Source organism: Anas platyrhynchos, chromosome 18, assembly GCF_047663525.1.
Source record: "Anas platyrhynchos isolate ZD024472 breed Pekin duck chromosome 18, IASCAAS_PekinDuck_T2T, whole genome shotgun sequence".
NCBI classification, from domain to species: Eukaryota; Metazoa; Chordata; class Aves; order Anseriformes; family Anatidae; genus Anas; species Anas platyrhynchos.
Genome location: NC_092604.1, coordinates 4,474,630 through 4,494,899, shown reverse-complemented (window position 1 = coordinate 4,494,899; position 20,270 = coordinate 4,474,630). Strand labels below are relative to the sequence as shown.

At 51.5% G+C, this 20,270-nt stretch overlaps 1 protein-coding gene across 1 annotated transcript in view; it reads right to left on the bottom strand.

The window, feature by feature from the left end:
* Positions 1-8,431: 8,431 nt before the first annotated feature.
* PNPLA7 (patatin like domain 7, lysophospholipase) overlaps positions 8,432-20,270 on the bottom strand; it is a 125,936-nt gene continuing 114,097 nt past the window's right edge. The window contains exons 34-36 of the mRNA XM_038188048.2: positions 16,311-16,395; positions 10,325-10,428; positions 8,432-9,272 (exon numbers count right to left, since the gene is read on the bottom strand). Coding sequence (XP_038043976.1) covers positions 9,192-9,272; positions 10,325-10,428; positions 16,311-16,395 — 270 coding nt within the window. The 3' untranslated portion in view covers positions 8,432-9,191. The remainder of the gene's footprint in view (positions 9,273-10,324; positions 10,429-16,310; positions 16,396-20,270) is intronic.

The following is a 20,270-nucleotide window of genomic DNA, read 5'->3' as shown; positions in this document are numbered from 1 at the left end:
AGCCTCAGGGTGTCTCCAGTCTGATTTCCTGCTCAGGACAGGTGTTGGCACGACACCGCTATGCGCAGGGTTCACCCAGTTGAATTTTGAAGAGCACGAGGATGGAGGAGCTGTGGCACTTCTAGATGTGGAGGTGCATTGCCAGTGACAAGGCGTGCACTTACCTCTCTGCTGCCTTTAGTAAGGAAGGGAACATAAGACATGAAGATGATGAACTACTCACTGGTCTACCAACAGTGGAGAGCATCACAGCTGACATCCGTGGGGTTCCTGAATCAGCAAACCCACACGGCTTGCACCTGAGGGCCCTCAGGCACTGAGCTGAGCTGAGCTCCCTCGTTCACTCGCTTCTGAAAAGCTCAAAGCCTGGGGACGCGCCGAGCTTGGCAGGAACCAAGGTGGTGCTCGGCGGGTGAAACGGGTGCCCTGGTTAACAATCGGTTGGTCCAGCGTGATGTTCAGATTGAAAAACGGAGAGGACATGCAGGATTCAATTAATATCGAACTCAAGCATTAAAAATACACTCCGTGTGGTCTAATGGAAAATGTCTTGTCAAATGAGCCTCGTCTCATCCTTTGAGAAAATTGTGAGTTTGTAGATAAAGGTTACCATGTAGCCATTATTTGCTTAGCTTTTGGCAACGTGTTTGACTTAATATCATATGACATCCTAATTACAAATTTAGCTCTATACAATCTTGATAAAACCCTCATTAAATGGATGGAGAGCTGCAAACCCATCTCCAAACAAGGAGTCATCAGTGAACAGAGATGATATAGAGGGATTCTGCAGGATTTGGTCCCAGCCTGACACTAATCAATGTTTTCATCATTGATTGAGAAATGAGCACAAAACACAGCTGATGAATTATACAGCTGCTGGAAGCAGAAGGACTGGCAGTGAATAATTACACCAGCGAAGTTGTATAGAGCAACTGGGATCTTCTCTGCGCACGAACCCATTTTCACTTGGCAGTATTAAAATAGGCCAGCTTTCAAACGGCAACGAGGGAAACGTTTCATCCAAAAAAGCTATGATGCAAAAAAATCTAGACATCATTAGGGGAGGGAATTGCTTCTGCAGTACTCCAGCAACACGGCTCAGGCCCCAGGTAGAGAAACCAGAGGCGGAGGATGAGAAAAGCAGGACTGTGCTGCCTGTGCTTTTCTGCAGCACGAGAGGTGGCCAGAGAGGGGACGGTCCCAAAGAGGGGACAGACAAAACCCTTGAGCTGCAGGCAGCAGCCACATGGACTCACTGCAAGCCCTGGGGCTGAGCTTGAGCCCACCGCCTTCCAGCAGCAATTCCTGGCGCCGTGCAGGGCCCGGCTGGGCTTGTCCCAGCAGCACGCCGCAGGCCACTCGTCCCCATCCACTGGGTGCCCTCCCTAAGCGTGACACTGCGACAAAGGCACTCTCCTAAGGGAACGAAATTTGGCTGGCTGAGATTTTGCATCAGGCTTGGGTTACATTGTTGTTCCTCCCTCTCCTCCGCGTTATTTTCTAATAACTACTGGTTTACACACTGATAACAGAGGGACGCTGAGGCTGCTTCCCGGGGCGGATGAGGCGCTGGGGATGAGACACCCGGGGCTCACAGGAGGGCGTCTCCAAACAGCCAGGCTGCGAGTTGCCTGGCAAACACCACCAGAAGAGAAGCATTTTTGGGGAACAGATTCTGGATCTGCAGCCCCAGAGGGACTTTTCCATTACCTGCTCCTGAACCAGCCCCTGCTGTGGCAGCCCAAGGCCCCGGTGACCCTCCTGGATAGGGCCGGGATCGCGGCCAAGGTCTGACCCAGCGGGGCCACAGCCCTTCACAGCTGCTGGGGAAACGCTCGGCTCTGCCTGTATTTTTAGCTCTGCCTGCCACATCGCTCGAGTTCACGGCATGACCTAGTTTGGCAAGGCAGAGCACTCACACGGCGCCCACCCCGCTGGGTCCCACTCGGCCGTGTGTTGGGGAGCACATGGATGGCCCTGAGAAGGGTTCCCCCGGGGCACCACAGCCCCCGCACAGTGCTCTGCCTCCCTGCGCATCAGCGCACGCAGCCCAGGGCCAGATTTTGGGGAGGAGGGAGAGGGTCCCACAGGAGCCTGGGCCGTCTGCAGCAGGGACACGTGCAGGGTCCCCAGGTGGGAGCTGCTCTGCGGGGATTTGGCAGCCTTACTGCTGGGGCTCAGCGTTTCCCCCTTTACCTCGCCATCTGTGCGACATCAGCAGCTCCCAGAGCAGCACGGCCACAGCCCGGGCTCAGGGCCCCAAGCAGAGCTGCCTTCACCCCCAGCTCAGCTTCACAGCTGGCCAAACCCTGCAGCCAGCCCATCTGGGTCCCCACAGCACCCCGTCCAGCCCGACTCCGGCACTGGGGAGCGGAGCTGCTCCGGTCCCTGCCCATGCTCCGGCCTTCCCCAGAGCCCTGGCAGGCGCCGTGCTGACAGCTCGGTGGCAGGCTCAGCTCCCCGAGTCCACACGATCCCAGTGCTCGAGGGCGCTGACAGCCACGCCAGCCAGGTGATGTTTTAATCATCCTTTACCTGCCAGCTCGAAGAACCCCACTCACCGTCCCCGTTTTGCTGTGAGGGAGAGGAGCTGAGGTGCTCTCCTGCCACCTGTTTTGCACAGGGGAACAGCTGAGGAGCAGACACCGGCTCCATTTAATTCTGGTGGCTCTCAGGCACCTGGAAAAGCCTTCTGACCCATGGAGTGTACTGAGAGGTGCACTGCTCCTGGGAAAAAGAGCCCCAAAAAGGGGCACGCTCCTCTAACACCTCTGCAGGGCTCAGCTTTCTCCTCTGCTTTTGGGAACCAAAATCCTTACATGTCCCACAGCAGGAGCCCCAACCAGCAGCTGCAGCTGCCTGGGGCTGGGCGGCCCCACACCAGTGCCCTCAGCCACAGCCCGGGCAGCGCCTCGATGGCTCTCACGCCTCATTACCCCCAAATCCCACAGGCTCACTGCTCCACCAGAGCTGCTCTAAAAGCTTTTCCGATCTTTGCTTTGTTAAAAGCTTTCTATTTCCAGCAAGGAAATAACTGGGGGGAGGGGGATTTGCAACCACCAGGAGACTCGGTGCCATGGCTGAGCCATGGGGCAGTGCTGTGGGGGATGCCTGAGTATCCCCCAGCTCCGCAGCATGATGAGCACTCACCGCAGTCACCATCCAGCCTCCTCCAACTAATTCAGTGCTTAATTTGGGCCAGCCCAATCACACACCGGAGGAACAGACCCACACCAGGTGGGTCACCAGATACCAGCTGCATGGAGGTGGGAGCACACGTGCCCAGGATAGAGTAAAAATTTATTTAGGTTGCAAATCCAGCCATGGGCACAGTCAGCACCCTGCTCATGCCAGCTGATACAAAAAGCACCCTGCTCTGCCTGCCCAGGCACAGCAGGATGCAGGCACCCCGGCACTGGCACCAGGGGCAAGCAGAGCTTTTGGGGCCACCCACGAGCACCCCCAGCAGTCCCCGTGGTGGCTTTGTGCTCATACACAGGGCACGGGCACTGCTCGGAGCTCACCCCTTGCAGCCTGAGGACACGCAGGCAGGTCAGGGCTGCTCAAACCCCGCGCCAGCCTTATTTGACACGCTCCTCTGGGGCCATGCATCACAGCTAGTGTGTTTTCTTCGAGGAAAAAAATGTGTCATTTATGGTACATTTATAATTAATGCCCACTTTGTGTGCTTTTTGATCCTGAATTATACACCGCTCGAGTGCTCTAATGCAGAGCTGTGCTCATCCCTGCAAGGACAGCCAACCGCTGGTGCTGCTACGCCTGCCCTCCCTGACAGACACTGCGGCTAAAGACGAGATTTCCAGAGCCACCTACTTCCAGGGGCATCGTTAGTGCTTGCAGCTCACGGGTGCTGCCTCCTGCTCAGCGCTGTGCGGGGGAGCAGGGGCTCAGCACGGGCGCTTCTGTATCAAGGCCACGTTGGACAAAGCCATCGCTCCCCGCTGGTAACCCTGTCTGCGTCGTGACAGCGTGTATGCCTGTCCTTCACCCCCCGATGGCGTGAGATTTAATTAAGAGCTGTCCCTGCTGGCTCCGGCCGTTGTGGAGGACGGTGGCGGTGGCTGTGCCAATTACCTGTGAAAACGCCGCGCCTGCTCTCAGAAACGCTCAGGCCCCAGGTGCGGTCCCGGCACTTGAAACACTGCCCAGGGCTGCTCCTGCAGGGTGTAAAGTGGCTCCAGGAACAATCCTGACACAAAATTAGATTCATAGTATATAGTTACTTCTAAAACCAGGATACATACTAATAACACTTCTGGTATATATATGTGTGTATAGATATTATAGCAACAGGCAAATAATTTTATTGCAATTGCTAGTTCCACATTTACCCCTAAATATCTCGACTTGAGTCAGGAAAGGGGGTGCGGCAGCGCTCCTTGCCCCAGGCGGAGGCAGGGAGGCTGTGCCAGCATTTCCCTGCTGTCAGGGAGCACCCTGGGTGCAGGAGGAAATGGTTCCTCGTGCTGAGCTTCTGCCCCTGGCACCTGCAGGCAGCTGCGCCCCATCCTCACCTCCACAAGTGTCCCCTTCCAGTGCCTGGGAGCCATGGGCACAGCTGCCCTGAGGGCTCACAGCACTATTTATGACAAAGCACAAATAAAGGCCATGAGGAAAAATAGGGTCAGACCCCCGTGACCCAAGGAGAGGCTGGGGACAAGGAGCACAGGCACAAACCCCACCAGACCCAGCAGGAGAAGCAGCAGCCATGGGACAGGAAGGGACGGCTGATGGAAGTCTGTGCCCTGGTGCCATCAGAAGCCACATCGTAATGTCACTGTTACCGAACATCTTAAAAACCCCAATGCCTCGTGCTCTGTCTCCTCCAGGAAGCCGCAGTCCCACTGTGAGACCTCGCACACGGCACGGCGTTTCGGCCGGGCTCGGCACAGCTGGTGCTGGTCCAGCCTCACGGAGCGCCTGCAGGAGAGGAAAATATTTGCTGTATTTCTCGTTTGCTGATTTTGTTACTGGCTCTTACTCACAGCAACAGTAAATTAAACCCTGAGGCACAGCAGAGCCCCCGCATCCTGACAGCTTAAACACAGCACTCGGGCGGCATGCAAGGAAAATCACACATCGGAGGAGGTCAGGGGAGCACGAATAAATAAGATTAGACTAATTTTGGAATAACACGCAGAGAAAATGACGTCTGCCAGGGAAGGAGCATCGCAGGGCGCTGCTGCAGCCCCCATCCACCCCCAGTCCACAGAGCAAAGCACGACCAGCTCGTCCCAGGCTTACTGTGGTGGCTCCAGCTCGCAGCCAGGGAGCTGCACAAACAGCCACGCACGAGCCAGCGCGGCACAGCACGAGACCAGAGCTCTGCTCCTGCCTGGGCGATGCCTCCCAGCAAATTAGAAACGGTGCTTCCAGCTGCCACGGGGCAGCAGTGGCTCGCTCCTCTTCACTGAACCCTGCTGGAGCTTTCTCCGATGGTCAAACAGCGAAACAGAGCAACTGGACGAGCTCTGTGCTGGCAGCAGGCCGTGCAGTCGGTCAGCCCCAAGGGGATGGGAGCGCCACCGCCCAGCTCGGGGTCACCCGGCTGCAGGGTCCCCTCACCGGGCTCAGGGGTGGCTGCGCCCCCAGCCCTTCCCCTGCAGGGACCGTGTCCGGAGTCAGAGCCCTGCGAATGCACATCCCCAGAACGCCTCCCCTCCTCCACGGTTTCCGTCTCCAGTGTGTGCCTGGTTCACAAGTGACCGAGCCAGGACACATCCGTCCCCTTAGCACAGCAGCCGGGGCACTGGCCAAGCACAGCAGCACCGGGCGCAGCCGTGAACGGTCCTCACCCCTGTGTCACCCTGGCAGCTTGCAAGGGCTCAGCCTGGGCCACCAAGCAGGATCGGTGCTCAACCCACTGCTCAGGTGTTTCTGGAAGTTCATTCAAGGGCCTAAACCTCAGCAATCAGCAACCACCAGCGTCCAAGCCAAAGGCTTTCAGGGGAACCTCTCGCACCACCCCTGGAGTTCACCCAGCAGCTGCAGCCCCAACTCCTCAGGACCTTGCACTGATGCTGCCCCTCCACACTTGGTGCTGGGCTGAGGGAACAAGCTCTGTGTCCTCAGCACCCAAGGTGAAACCTCGGGTTCCTCTAGGCCCCCCCTCTCCTGCCGCATTTCCAGCAAAACAGCAGCGGAACTGCAGGTGTAGAGCCTGGTGTATTAAGGACTGACCAGCACTAACTCCTTAGGACAAGGCTGGGGGTTGGAGGGGGCAGGGGCTGGTTAAGACGGGCAGCTGAACCCTTGTGGAAACGCATGTGCAAGTAGAGGAGCATTAGGATGCCCCTGGGTGTGACCCTCTTCTGCAGGGAAAAAAGATTTGTGGGTGTAAGAACATGATGGGACAACAGAGACACGAGGCTGAAACACTGCCAGAACCCTGCACTGCCCAGCCCAGGAGCTGGGCAGACCACAGCCAGCAGGAAAGCAAGTGGAAAAAAAAATCTGCTTTTAAAATTGTACAATAATTGCTTTACATTCCTCTGCACAGAAGGAAAGATTGTTTTAGTGTCCAGGACTCAGCTACAGAAAATGCAGCAAGGAAAGAAAGCTGTGATAAATTATTTAGAACAGACTTTCAGTCTCGCATCAAAGGGTTTTTTTCTGTCTTCGTACATCTGAACTAAGTGCCATCTCCCCATGGAATAGGTCACAAAGCGAATCCAGTGGCTCTAATCAGCATACCCAGGAAACCTGCTGCTTTTCTGTTTTCCACAACTCCTCCAGCCCATGCAAACGTGAGCCCATCAGCTCACACCCAGGCTCCAGGAGCAGGACCGGCTGCCAGGGAGTCTGGAGTTAGAATTCAAAACTTGGAAATTAATTGCATGTTCGAACAGAGGGAAGCAGCTCTCCTGGTACAGCACAGAGCAATGCAAGAATTGATGCGCTCAGGCTGACAGAGCAGGCACCCGCCTGGAAAACAACATCCTGCCCCAGAGGGCACCTCGAGGATTAGTCTGTACTCCAGCCCTGGTCACCGTTCCCCAGGGAGAGGTTCCTCTGCTGTAACCACCCATAAATACCGATGTTGGAGGGACTTGCATCTGTTTTGCATCCCATCAAAAGAAAAACAAAACTCAGTTGTGCTGCTACTGCTGCTGAGCGAGACGTGCTCCTCTCCCACTGCTCCAAGCAGCTCTGCGGTTACAAAGCACGCGACATCTTCTAAAAAAGCTCCAAGTGCTCTCATGTGCACTCACTCCCATTCTGCCCAAGGCTTGCCACCAGCTTACGAGCCTTCCCTGTGATACACCCCACTCATCTCAACCAAAATTAAGGATCTCCAGCTCAACAGGCAACCTGGCTGCCGGCAGCGTTACCTCTACTTCAAAAGCCATTTTAGAGTTTTATTTGAAATAATTAATTTCTTTCAATAGCAGGAAAGAAGCTCTGTCAACTGCAACATTTTCTGTAAAATTGCATTAACCAAAATGTGCGTGACAGACCCGGACGATCCTTGCAGGGAAGGTCTCTCTCACTTCCACTTCTGAGCGGGTCTGGGGGTGGAGCCAGGCTGGCTTTGGGTGGCTTCAACAGAGGAGACACATCCCTCTGCCCAAAATGCTGACCTGGGGATCCGACACTCAAAAATACCATCTTGTGTTAGAGGAACAGCTTCCCTGGGCAAACGCTGCATGTTCACGGCTGTGATGGAGAACAGGAGGCAGCGCATGGGAAGAAGCTGAAGCACAGAGCACAGGTCACACTCACAGCAATTACGACCACGGCTGTCCTCGGTGGAGCCACCAAACTTTTCTGGCCCCAGGCTGATGCACATCAGAGGGCCAGGACAGCTCAGCACAGGAGGCAGCTTTCAGGACTGTCTGTAGTGCTCTGGTTGGAAGACAAATCCCCTCAAGGCAACAGCACCTAGAGCTAGCACTGAGCTGAAGAGTTCACATAAAGCAAGAATTAGCTTAATTTATCCAGCCAAGTGAAGCTATCAGCAACGACAGATGTGGGACAAGAAGAGCAAGCACCAAGGGACATCTGAACATGGCCCAACTCACACTGATTGCTGCAGGCCTCGCGGGGAGGGTGTGGGGAGAGCACTGGAGATTTCTTCCCAGTACTTAATATAGTGAGCGAGTCCCACTGGAGTTAGAAATTAAAAACCAAAACCAAAACAAACCAAAACAAACAAACAAAAAACAAACACATTTCTTTGCAAGTCAGACATGAGCAGAGACAAGTTGGGTTCTTTAGGTTGTTGCTACATTCCGTGGGACTTCTGCATCCACTCACAAGTTGAGAGAACATCCCATGGAAGAAACTGTGGCTACACTTTCTTCAAGTTCAAGCAGTTTTCTGTGCTCAAAACCAGTTGTCAATAAACAGCATAAATTTACCAGCATTGGGTCCCACAAAGAGAAACTTGGCAACAACCACACAGATATTTCAATTCAGTACAATACCTTTTATTTTTTCAGGGCAAATACAGCCAAGTAGTGGCTCCAGAGTTCACTGGCAAATGTCAGCACTATGATTTGTCAGTAAATGTTCTGCTGATGGCTTGAGGATACAGGCTAGATAGCTAGTGTTCATGTCAATTGATTTCTTGGCTTCAGATTTCAAGTTAAATACATTCAGACTGGCTCCTGTCAAAGCTTTGCTCACAAGTACCTGATCAAAAGTCACCGAGGAGTTGATTACACAGTTACCTGATTCATATGAAAAGAAAGCAATGATGCTGTGATCCACAAAATCCCTTCCTCTCTCTAACGCTGCTGCATGGAGCCTTCTCAGCAACAGACTTCAGTATATTGCTGGATGACGTCCAGTTATTCTTTGGGCCTTCACAGTAAAAACAGTAACTAGAACATACCGCAGCAAAAATCAAGGCAGCGTTTGACTGCACGTTCCCACCACGTTTCTACTTTGTCAGTCTCAGAGTGATTAACAAACAGCCGCTCATTCTGGCACCCGTACAAAGGAGCACGGCACAAGGCAGCCACCCCTCACGGAGGTCCAAGTGGCACCAGGACTTGGGCACGATGCAGATATTTGTGCTTAGTGCTGGCAGCTGAATGCCTCATACCCTGCCTGGAGAAGGACGAAAGCTTACTTAATGTCAACTAGAAGTTGCTTTCTTTTTTTAAATACATATAAATAAAAGTGGCAGTATGGACGGGATGTAGCTGTCAGTCTTCTGAGTGCTACCCCAGCTCTCCTGTGCTTCTTGCCTGGCAGTCCAGGTCTGGCAGATTCTTGCGCTTTCTTATCTGCATATCTTCATCCTAAAGAGAAAAAAAACACAAGCTCATTCTTCAGTGTCCTCCCTGAGCTGGATAAAATCTGCCCTCTTCCCCTCATCTCTTCTTTTGTCCATCAGGATTACGCATTAGAGATCACCCCAGCAAACAAAAATGTACACCATCGCTCCAGCTCCCCACTCAGAACACCAAAGCCATTTACATCCTCACACTGGCAGCTGCCCAGGCTAGGAGCCTTCCCAAACTACTCACATGTTCCCACTGAAAAAACAGTTCATCTCCAACACGACAGGTAGCTTCAGCTTTTATACCTGCTGGCTACTCTAGCTGGAGTAAGAAGGGCAGGAGTACGACCCTTCAGGCTGTAGGCAACATCAACTGCCTGGCCTCACAGTGCAGGTTTTCCTCAGGGTGGACCTGAGCTCCCACACAATCAAATAACTTTGGTTGTTTGGGACTTTTGGGAAATATAATACAATTTTCTGTTCTACTCAGGGTTAACTAATGCCAGATCAGGTCATTCAGGGTCTTTTCTATTTCATTTTTGGGTATTGACAAGGCTGGGGTTTCCACCATCTCTGCACACCCCACTGCAACACCCAGCTGTGCTTTTCGTGACACCTTTCCTTGCAGGAAGGGAAATCCTGACTGCATGCAAGCTGCACCTGCCACCTCCTCCTGTCTTTGTGCAGTGCATCTCTGACAGCGTCTTCTCTTTAAGCACCCAGTTCCAGACAGCTGAAGACAGCAGGCAGGTCCCCTCTCGGCCTCTTCTCTTCCAAGCTGAAGGAAGCAGCTCCCTCAACCTCCTCGTGCCTGATGCGTCCCAGCCCTGACCCACCTTGAGACCAAACCCACAAATCCCTGGGTTCTTCACGCAATGTGGCCACGTTTGCCCCACATGGCACCGCTGCAGACTGCCCACCTGAACAGCACGTGTCCTTTAGTGCCTGAACTGCACAGAAAAGCTGCTGCACGGTCTTCCTCAGCACTCCCCTCCGTGCTTCTCTGAGCAATCCTTCCTGACACCTCGACCTCGTACCCACCGCACAGCCTATTGCCAGGGCAGCACGTACCGAGTCAGAGTCTTCATCAACCTGGCTGCTTATGAAATTCACATAATCGTCCTTCTGGCTGTCCAGAACTTCTTCTTCATACTCAGTCTGGTAGTCTGATTCATCTAAAGACAGAAGAGAGAAAAAAACACTGGTAAATAGGCATTCAGAGAAAGCTGGAAGAGGAATGAGAGCCGTGTCTGCTGAGCACTGGCGCAGCGCAGGGTGAGGGCTGGCCAGCCCTGAGCAGCTCAGTGAGCTGGGACTGCCCAAGCATCCATCACATCTCCAGCCAGATCACAGAACAAGCTTCAAACCGTGCCCTGTGTGCGAGCTGTGTCCTGCGGCCCTCCACGATCTAAAGAGCCTGCAGCAAAAGCAGCGAGAGCCAAACTGCCCTCGTGAGTCTAGGGGGTGCTGCCAGGGGGAGATGCTGCTCACAGAGTCGCCGCCTCTCGCTGGTCAGCCCAGCCCAGGCCTGTGAAATACCTTCAGAGGACATGGGTAGGAGCTACACATCCTAACTCCCGGACACGGCTGTGGCTGTGTCCGCTGGAAACACGGACTTGCAGACATACAACAAGCTCTTCTGGTGCCAAACGCTCGCCACCGCAGAGTGATAATTATGTGTCTGACGATCTCTGGTCCACAGGGAACGGTGACATTTACATTCCCCTCCTCCCCACAGGGAACAATCGCTTGCTTTCTCTGGCAATCTCGCAGATTAACATAATCAAGGGAAGCTCAAAAACCTGACCTGTGCCTTCATCTAACTGAGCAGCATTGCTTCTGCTTCAGTCCTGAACAGCAGCTGCTGTGCTTGAGTTAAAAAACAAAAGCCATCACCTTTCTTCCAAACACCACCTCGACAATGGCATCACCACTGCTAAAAGCAAGGGGGGCCGAGGGGGGGGGCCGAACTGCCTGCAGTGCACGGTAGGGGACATCAAGCAGTTTCTAGCAGACTGAACGTGTGGGGTCCTCTCATCCTTTCCCCAGCCTGGTTGCCGTGGTCGAAGAGCTGTATGCAGCCAGTAGGATAAGGTCAGGTTAAAGGAGAAACCCAGCAAAAGGCTTTTGGCCATGATGCATCACGGAGATCTCAGACGTGAGGTGAAAGGTGGCAGCAGATTCGATCCCTCAGTCACAATTTTACCAAGTACACGATAATCATGTTTCTGATCTCTGAAAGGCCGGACATCGGTACGCCAAGAACTGCTAGTGCCAGCAATAAATTAAACACAACCGTACCTCCTGCAGAGACCCCTGGCAAAGCCCAGTGCTCGGCGATGCTACCAGCACCCCTGCCACCTATGTCCCTCGCTCCAGCTGGCTGAATCTTCAGAGTTCTGTCTTCATCTCTCCTTGCCTTCCTGTCAGCCTCACTAGGATATCAGTTGTAAAACAAATTCCTGTTCACTTGGAATAAACTTTTGAACTTTGTCACTTTCAACATGTCCTCATTGACTGTTGCTGCCTGCTTTCCCCCTCCCAGCACACCCACCTCCCTGTATTCTGCTGCAGTTTTCTCAGCAGGTCCACACTGCAGCAAAGCTTCCAGCCCTCGCCCCCGCTGTCGGGGAGGACACCGCCAGCAGCGGGACACGACACCGAGCGCCTGAGCACCAAAGCCCCGACACATCAGCGCAGTCACCGCATCTTCCACAGCGTCTCCAGCAGACACCACGAGCCACTCACTGACGGGATCGACTCTCCCACACCGATTCCATACCTGACGGTGACAAACAGCACCAGGGCGGGCGCCCATGGTGGGTCCCGACGCACCACGCAGCGCAGCCGCTGCTGAGCCCCCTCCCAAGCAAGCACGAAGCCGGTGTGTGCGCACAGCAAAGCAAAGCGAGCTGCAGAGGGCCACCTGTCATTTGCACAGGTTCTGGCAATTCCAGAATGCAATTAAATGCCTTAAAAATGGCAGACTTTTTTTTTCTTCATTTAGACTGTTTTCTGACATTTTCACGAGTTAATTCACATGCACTTTCAGTTGCTGAAGAAATACCTGGTTTTCGGCTCAGTAGTGAAAAAAGTGGTTTCTGTTTAAACTGGCTTCTTGATTAAGTATTTCTTTTGGGAACAGTCAATAGCATCTGCTCCATGCTGAAGACAACAGCACAGTCTGTTCCACAGCATTTTCTTCTAACACGATAACTACACCCAACTGCTAGAACATTAGGATTCAAGACATTTGGTCAATTTTTTTCCTTTGGTTCAGAGAATCATCATTAGATTGTACTAAAAGCATCGCTGACAATCTTTGATAAAAACACACTGGAGAAACCAGACACTCACCTGAACAGCAAGAGATAGCACAAACAACCGTTTGTAGTTTACAGCTCCAATAAAACTGACTGCAATTAAACCCAAATCCCTTGATTTTATCAGCACTGTTCAGCATTTAACAGGTCTTTACACTGATACTAAGAACCAGGAGAGGGTTGTCCCTTCTCACGCCCCTCTCACAGTAACTCCAGGTACCCAAGGACAGCGGGTGGTGCTCTCACCCGCACTCCCTGAGCATCACCTTCCTTTGCCCCCCTTGAGACTGAATCTGGGGCTCAAGGCAGCTCCAGCCCCGAGCAGCCTTGCCCCTTTACACTGCCAAGCCCCCCAGGAGCATCAGGCAGGATGAAGGCCTGACTGCCCTGTTCAGCACACCATCAGCCAAACACTTCAGCTCAGAGATGAGCTAACCTAACCAAACACAAAGAAAGACGCACAGGCAAGGCTGTCACAACAGCCAACAGCTGGTGACATTTCTTATATTTAAAGCACTCAGTAGCACGCTAGCTGCTGCCACCACCAAGAGGTGACAATCCTGACCTTAACGAGCCAGCGAAGAGATGACACCCTGGAGAGGTCCCCCCACCCACTGGTAGTGGAGGCAGCGTGCTCACAGCTGGAAGGTCACACAACCACTTCTCATGCTAGTGAATTGCTCTGTGATTCTGCAGCTTTTGGCATGTCTTACTGGCCTGATTCCTGCAGGCAACGCACCACGTTTGAAGAAAATCAGTGCTGTATGTCTGGAGGGTTTCTGTTTCAGCAACGCACATGGGCTTTGATGTAACTCAAGGAATCTGGTAGCTCCTCACAATCTGATCTGTGTGAGTGCTTTTCGATAGGACTTCTTAAACAGTAAATACACAGAGGGTAACCTGGTGCCCAATAACCCTCTCCCTTGAGAGGTTTTGGGATGTCTCCTGCTTCAGCTGTGTTGCAAAACCAGGTGTTTCAAACCAAGATTAACATTTCTTTGTCCCAAGTACTTTTTCCAAGTGACTGTTGTTAAACGGCTCTGTTACACCACTTGGTATCTTTCAGCCATCGCATGCAGTGAGCGTGCTCCCTGACCTCACACCATGGAACAGGGCCACGAGGGCAGCCTGAAGCATTATGGCCTCAGGTTGTGCCAGGGGAGGTTTAGGTTGGGTATTAGGAAGAAGTTCTTGACTGAAAGGGTTGTGCAGCATCAGTACAGGCTGCCCAGGGAAGTGGTTGTGTCACCATCCCTGGAGGTCTTCAAAAGACGTGTAGATGTGGTGCCTGGGGACACGGCTTGGTGGCAGACATGGCAGTGCTAGGTTAAGGGTTGGACTTGATCTTCAAGGTCTTTTCCAACCTGAATGATTTTATGATTACTGCTTCAGAAAATGGCAAATGGAACCTGCTGTGCAAATCACCCCAAGTGTGCGTGACTTCAGTCCTCAGCAATCCCTCCTGGCTGGGGACGTGGCCAGAGCTGCGGCTGAGCCTCCCTCGGAGGATGGCATCTGCACTGTGCTGGCCGAGGCCGCAGCTGTGCAGAACGCAATTACAGCTGAACAAAGACAAAAATCCCAATCGAGTAAGTGATTTGAAGAAGTGTTGTGATGCAGAACTGAAACACAGCCACAAGTACCGCAGCATCTCAGCTGTGAAAACAGGCTTCTGCTCTCCTGCATATGTGTCCCCACATGCTCACTCAGAGGGCACAGGTACCCCGGGTCCAGCACAGAGCTTCCGTGACTTCCTTCTCCTCACCTCTTCCTGACGGACAGTCCCTCCATCCCTCTCCCCCCACCTTTTAAACTATTTTAATCATTTTCCTCAGTTTGTTCAAGAGAGAAAGAACGTCGGTTACATTCTGATTGACTACAAAGGCCAGGAGAAGGGGGGACGTGTCAGTACAAAGGGTGAAAGGCCTTGGACTGGCACAGGCTGGCAGAGCCTCCAGATCTAAAGCCATCTCTTCTTTAGGAGAAAAGGCAGGGAAGTTTTTTCTTCATTTCTTTTTTTAGAACAAAATTATCGACAGAATTTCTTCATCCAGCCTGAGACCTGCAGTACACAATCAGGACAGGCAGAGCCCTTCTGCAGTCCCTGAGGTCTGAGACCTCACTCAGGGAGGAATTTCCAGGGAGAAAAAGAAAGTTTTGCCTTTTTCGACAGTGCCAGGTCATATACACGCTACAAGGCAGCACCCTCTCTTATTACTTGCACAGGACAAAAGCAGTCGGACCATCTTCACCAGCAGACAAATCCCAAGGCTCACCAGCACACATGAGGAGCCACCCGACAGCCACTGGGCCACTGCCAGGGCAGCAGTCGCCCTCCTGCCGAGCTCCGGTCACCTCTTCAGCAAGAGGCACGGGGACAATGCCACGTTCAGGGAACGCCTTTACGGCCACTGCCCATCAAAACCAGGCACAGATCCTGCAGGTACCACGTGAAGTCACCCACAACATGAACACAAGACTCCTCCAAGACCCGCTGTCCGTATGCACAGCTCTCTCCTGCCATCCTCCCCCTCCTCCGGAGCCTGCAACAAACATTTCAGTGTCTTCTGGGACCATGGGGCACCTGTCCCTTGCATCAAATGTCCCTATGCATGCAAATACCCCATGCATATGCCCCTCCTTAGGCCAATATTTGCCATATCTACTTGAAAGTTACTTATTCACGTTTAATGGCTTCACCTAGCAAAAAAAAAAATAAAAAAAATCTTCCTAACAGGGTGAATAATCAGAAACCCTACCGGAGGAAGACCTGTCACACCACACGGGTTGAGTCTCAGCAGGACTCGGCGCCGATGCCTTAAATAACCATGTTACATGAATTCTTCAATCTTATTCACAATGGCTGTTTCAGACATTTGATTAATATTTTCTTCATAAGGCATATGATTGCAATTAGCATTTCAAATTACCACAGGGACATCTCTACAAACAGTCACAGATGGAAGGACTGCTAACTTTAGATTTTCCTCTGCAAGAACAAGAATCGGGAGGAGGGGGAGAGACTGTTTATAAAAAGCTCCGGCACTGGTAAAACGCTTGGAGATTTCAGGCCTCCAAAGCTCTGTTTGATCCTGTTAAGTGAGTCCTCGGCTGTGATATTTACAGGGAGCTGCTCCGTAGGACATGTCTGAGGCACAAAGCTCTCAAGTGCCGCCATGTAGAAGTGCAGGAGCCGTTCCTGTTCCACATTAGTTCATTAGTGCTCCCTGTAATAGCAGTGTACATAAAGCAATCAAGCCAGTGAGTCATTCCAGATTTGATTCAAAGTAGCACAAAAAGATCCTTCAGTCAAACCTTTAAATCACCCTCCTCCCGTTTCAAAAGGACAAGGACCAAAGACCGAAGCCGGCACAGGGCCACGGACAGCACGAGGAGGAATGAGCGCTCAGCTTTGTGAGTGCTGACACACGCGTGCTATTGCACTCAGAATTAGGGTAACTGGAAACAGGATTGCTCCCACCAGCAAAGCACACCAGACCATGCCAGTAACGCTTGGCAGCGGTGTTTCACCACGGCAAGAGCACCCGAGTCCCACCCTCACCCAAGCAGAGGGGAGGCAGCCCACGACTGACACCGGAGCCAGCAGCAGCCAGCCCTCAACCACATCACAGCTCGCAGCACGGGCTGTTAAAAGAAAGCAACGAAGCAGTGAAGCTGCCAACCCCGTTGCCCTTCCTGCTGCATCGCAGCACCAGCTGGGACCCTCAACTCACCGTCTGCCACGGGGGCTTTCACTGGCTCGATCCTGGACACGATTTCTGCCAGGTCCGTAAAAGAGGTGGTGGCACAGGTCACATTCTGAAACACAGGATTAAGGTTTAGGTATGTTACCAAATATACACAAAATATCCAATTCAAGACTGTGTAAAAATTATACTGAACAGAGAAAGCTCCAGACACAGATTTCACCCTCGTTACTCATCGGTGAGTAATTCACAGAACAGTGACCCTGACGCATGGCCTGGCTGCAAAGACGGGATTCCCAAGAGCAAGCAGACACCGGGCAATCTCTAATGGGCCCTTCTCCATCCATGCAATACGAGACCTTATTAAAAATTTAGGAACCTATAGAAAAGGCGACAAAGACAAGAACTGGCGAGTCTGGACTCTGTGACAGACAGCATTCCTTTTGCTTGCTTGCTCTCTATCACTGTGCTGTGTGGCTCTATAAAACGGACCAGCTGGGCCAGGTGCAACCCTCAGGGAGATTTCTCCTTCCCTCAGGAGCCTGGTGGGAGGGAGAAGGGGCCATGGTGCCGTACATGAGCCAGCAGAGGCCCTAGGAGGCTGTGTGGACAAGTGGGCAGCAGCCAGGGATGACCAAGACCTGCCAGGGGACCCCAGCCCTCTCGGCAAGTCAGGGGCTGGAGGTGCTGCAGCGAGCAGGAACCCAAGGCAAGAGGTCTGCCAGCAAGGAGAATTATTTCCCACTGTAATTCCTCTTTTCAAACCCTTTCTATTTTTATTCTGTCTCACCCAAGCAGCAGGTTGAGCATTCTGGGATTTGAAGAGTTGCCTGCTTTAGTTTTTCTTTTTAATAAAACCCAACTTTGGCATTTAAGATTTGGTTTGGCCTTCCTGTGTCCTTGGCCACGAGCGAGGTGTGTGGGCCTCCCTCCCTCCCCATGGCCAGACACAGGGTCACTGGACAGCAATTCAAACACCCTGCGCCTATTTTCAAACCAGTCGCTTTAGTTAGTACAGTAGCAACCTGCCCCAGAGGAGAGCGAAGGGGAAGAGCTGGCAGGGGGCATGTTGTTGGCACTGGGCTGTCAGGAATTGCTGGGACAGACCTGCCCACACACCTCCAGGCAGGGCAGGTTCCTCATATGGTGGTTTTGCGAGCAATTCTTTGCTCTTCTGGCAGGAGCACTGATACTGTGAATCACACAGCCCCTGCAGGGGTCACAGCAGAAGCCCATTACAGCCGCAGCAGATTGCTCTCAGTTGACCTTTAATCCATAACTAACTTTTGATGTAATTTAGCACAGCCTGAGCAGGGTAAGGATTCAGGACAAACAGCTGCTGGGGAGCAGGGGACAGAAAAGACCCAAAGCGAATTAAAAAAATACCTGTATGAAATGAAACAGCTGTAGCTTAGGACACACATTTTAAAATATAAAGAAGTAGAGGAGCTCAGAATAAGGTCTGACCATTAAGGAACCAGCCAGAAGAGTGAGTCAGTCCTGCTTTATCGTGAACACACAACTTGAATGGTCCCAGTGAAGCATCTGCAGGCGGCCATTTCCCAGGACAGGAGGGGGAAAAAGAGAGCAGCTACATCTTCATTTTGTGCCACATGACTAAGCAAGGGACATGTGCGAACTCTGGCCACAAAGCAGACACAGCAATGTTGGAGGCAACCACCTGCACTGTACAAACGAGGAGCGTCATAAAGCAAACAGGCTGGGTGCGTTCAGCACTCGCACAGATGCACCAGGCCGTCCTGGGGAGGATGCAGCAGAGCAGGGACTGGCTTCGGAGGGGAAAGAGCAGGGCGCTGTGTGAAGTGCTGAACAAAGCCTGCAGGGAACATCGCCAGAAGATGCTCTTGGAAAACTAGCATCGGCTCACATGCCCCCAGAGGAAAGCTGGGAGGACAGATGAGCAGGAAGGCAATCCTAAGTGTGACCCTGCCCACGGGAGCATCTGTTGCAGTCACTGCCATACACATGATCCCATGCTAGGGAATATGACATACACATGATCCCATGGGTAAGCCTGCGAGAGGAAGCTTGGAGAGGCAGCTGCACCCCAAAGTCTTAGCACTCTGACTGGAACGCCACTTGTGGGAAACCAGGTGTCTTCCCACGCTCATTTGATGCTTTGCAAAAAAGGCATTTAATGTTTAAAAGTTTGCTCTGACTACTTTTGAGGACAAAACCACACTCCCATCAGTTAACATAAGGAAAAGAAGATTCATTTGAAACCTACTCTTAAACCTTCCTGCTGATATTTCTTCCAAGAAGGAAGAAAGTATTCTCTTTAGCATAATCTTTATTAAATAAATGAGAGGAGAAAGACAGTTACTATTGTAGTCTGCTAGATTATATTTAGCTTTGACTATGAATAACACTTCAATAGACAAAACTTCCCCGAGGAGATCCAATTTACGGTACTGCATTACTCTGCATTGGGGAAGAATAAGGGTTGTTCAAATGAACTTTATGTAAGGTTGCTGTTGTTCGTGGCTTCAGTATTTGCATTTTAAGAAAAGATAAGTAGCAACTGAATGATGAAAGCAAAGAAGAAATATCTAAATGCTTAAATATCTGGAGATTAAATAAAAATTCAACGCTTACGACATGGAAACAAGATGAAAAGAAACCGAGCCCAGCACTCCAAGATGTTGAACACTCCAGAAATAGCTGAAGAACTAAAACACAGATCATCAAAACCTTTGCTAATGAAAGGCAAGTTAAAAATATCAGCTGTTATCCCTGGAAGATAGCACAGCTAAAGGACTTAAATGACTTTAATGGACTAAGGAAAAAGAGCTGAACACCTCAGAGACAGCCTGCAATACTTGTTATTTTGTAGAAATAAACTTACAAAAACAAGTCATATGGAAAAAATATCTTGCTTTTTACTAGGCTCCAGAGTAGCTGGAGGAAAAAGCAGACAACTTTCTGGGTCCGTGGAATAGAGCCTGGAACTTAGCTTCAGGCTTGGGGAGGACACAAAGCTGACCAGGCGGATTGTCAAGACATTCTCCTGCACCCATTATTTTCATAATCTTGGTGTCTCAGCAGTCAGCACTTTCTGCCTTGTTATGAAGTGCTTACACAGAAACACAATGACAAGCTCTGTCTACAACCACTACATGACCTATTTGATCTCCATGGCAGTTGAAGTGACATAAAAAAAAAAATGGGGTAGATTACGATAAATGTTCAAAATCCTGCATCATGCGCAGCTGAAATACCGTGATTTGACTGAAATTAGCCTGACTTATTGTGTCTCATATAATGAGACACTTCTTAAAGAAGTCTGGTTTGAAAGGTACATTTGTTACAGCAGTGAAGATGTTCAAGCTTGTTACCATTGGGTGATAAAAGTTAGAGGACAAAATAGGACACACAACCATTTCTCATACACACACACACCCACACACACACTCTTATCCCCCTTGACTTCTCCTTCCATCTATCAGCACGCACACACAAACACATACCAGCACGTAACCAGCCTGAACATCGTGTGTCAGAGACAGAAAAGGGGGGACCCCCTCTTCTGCAGCTCATGCATCTCCTATTGCAGGTCATCTTGCCAGTAAAAAATAAGCTGATGAGTTTTGGTGCTCCTCAAACTACTCTGAGCTTTTTTTTCCCACAAAGTTCAGTTCCTCTGTGCTCCTGCCACAGCCACTCACCCTGCCCATCAGCTTGGGTGGGATTCATCTTCTGATGGTACAAAGGCATCAGCACCGCTCCCCCTCATCTCCTTTCACAGGGAGGGAGCTGAGGGTGCCATCTCTCTTATCCCAGTAGAGCCATTTCCATTTCTGCAAGTGACTCACACCCTACAAGCGCTCATCTCCCTCCTGTGACAAATGGGGGTCTAAAGGCAAAGAGCTCAGATGTGGGCGTTTGAAAAAAGGAAAAAAAAAACACCTCTTTTTGCTGGGCTAACATCCATCCCTTCAAGGACTGCCTTTCCTCTCCCCTTGCTCA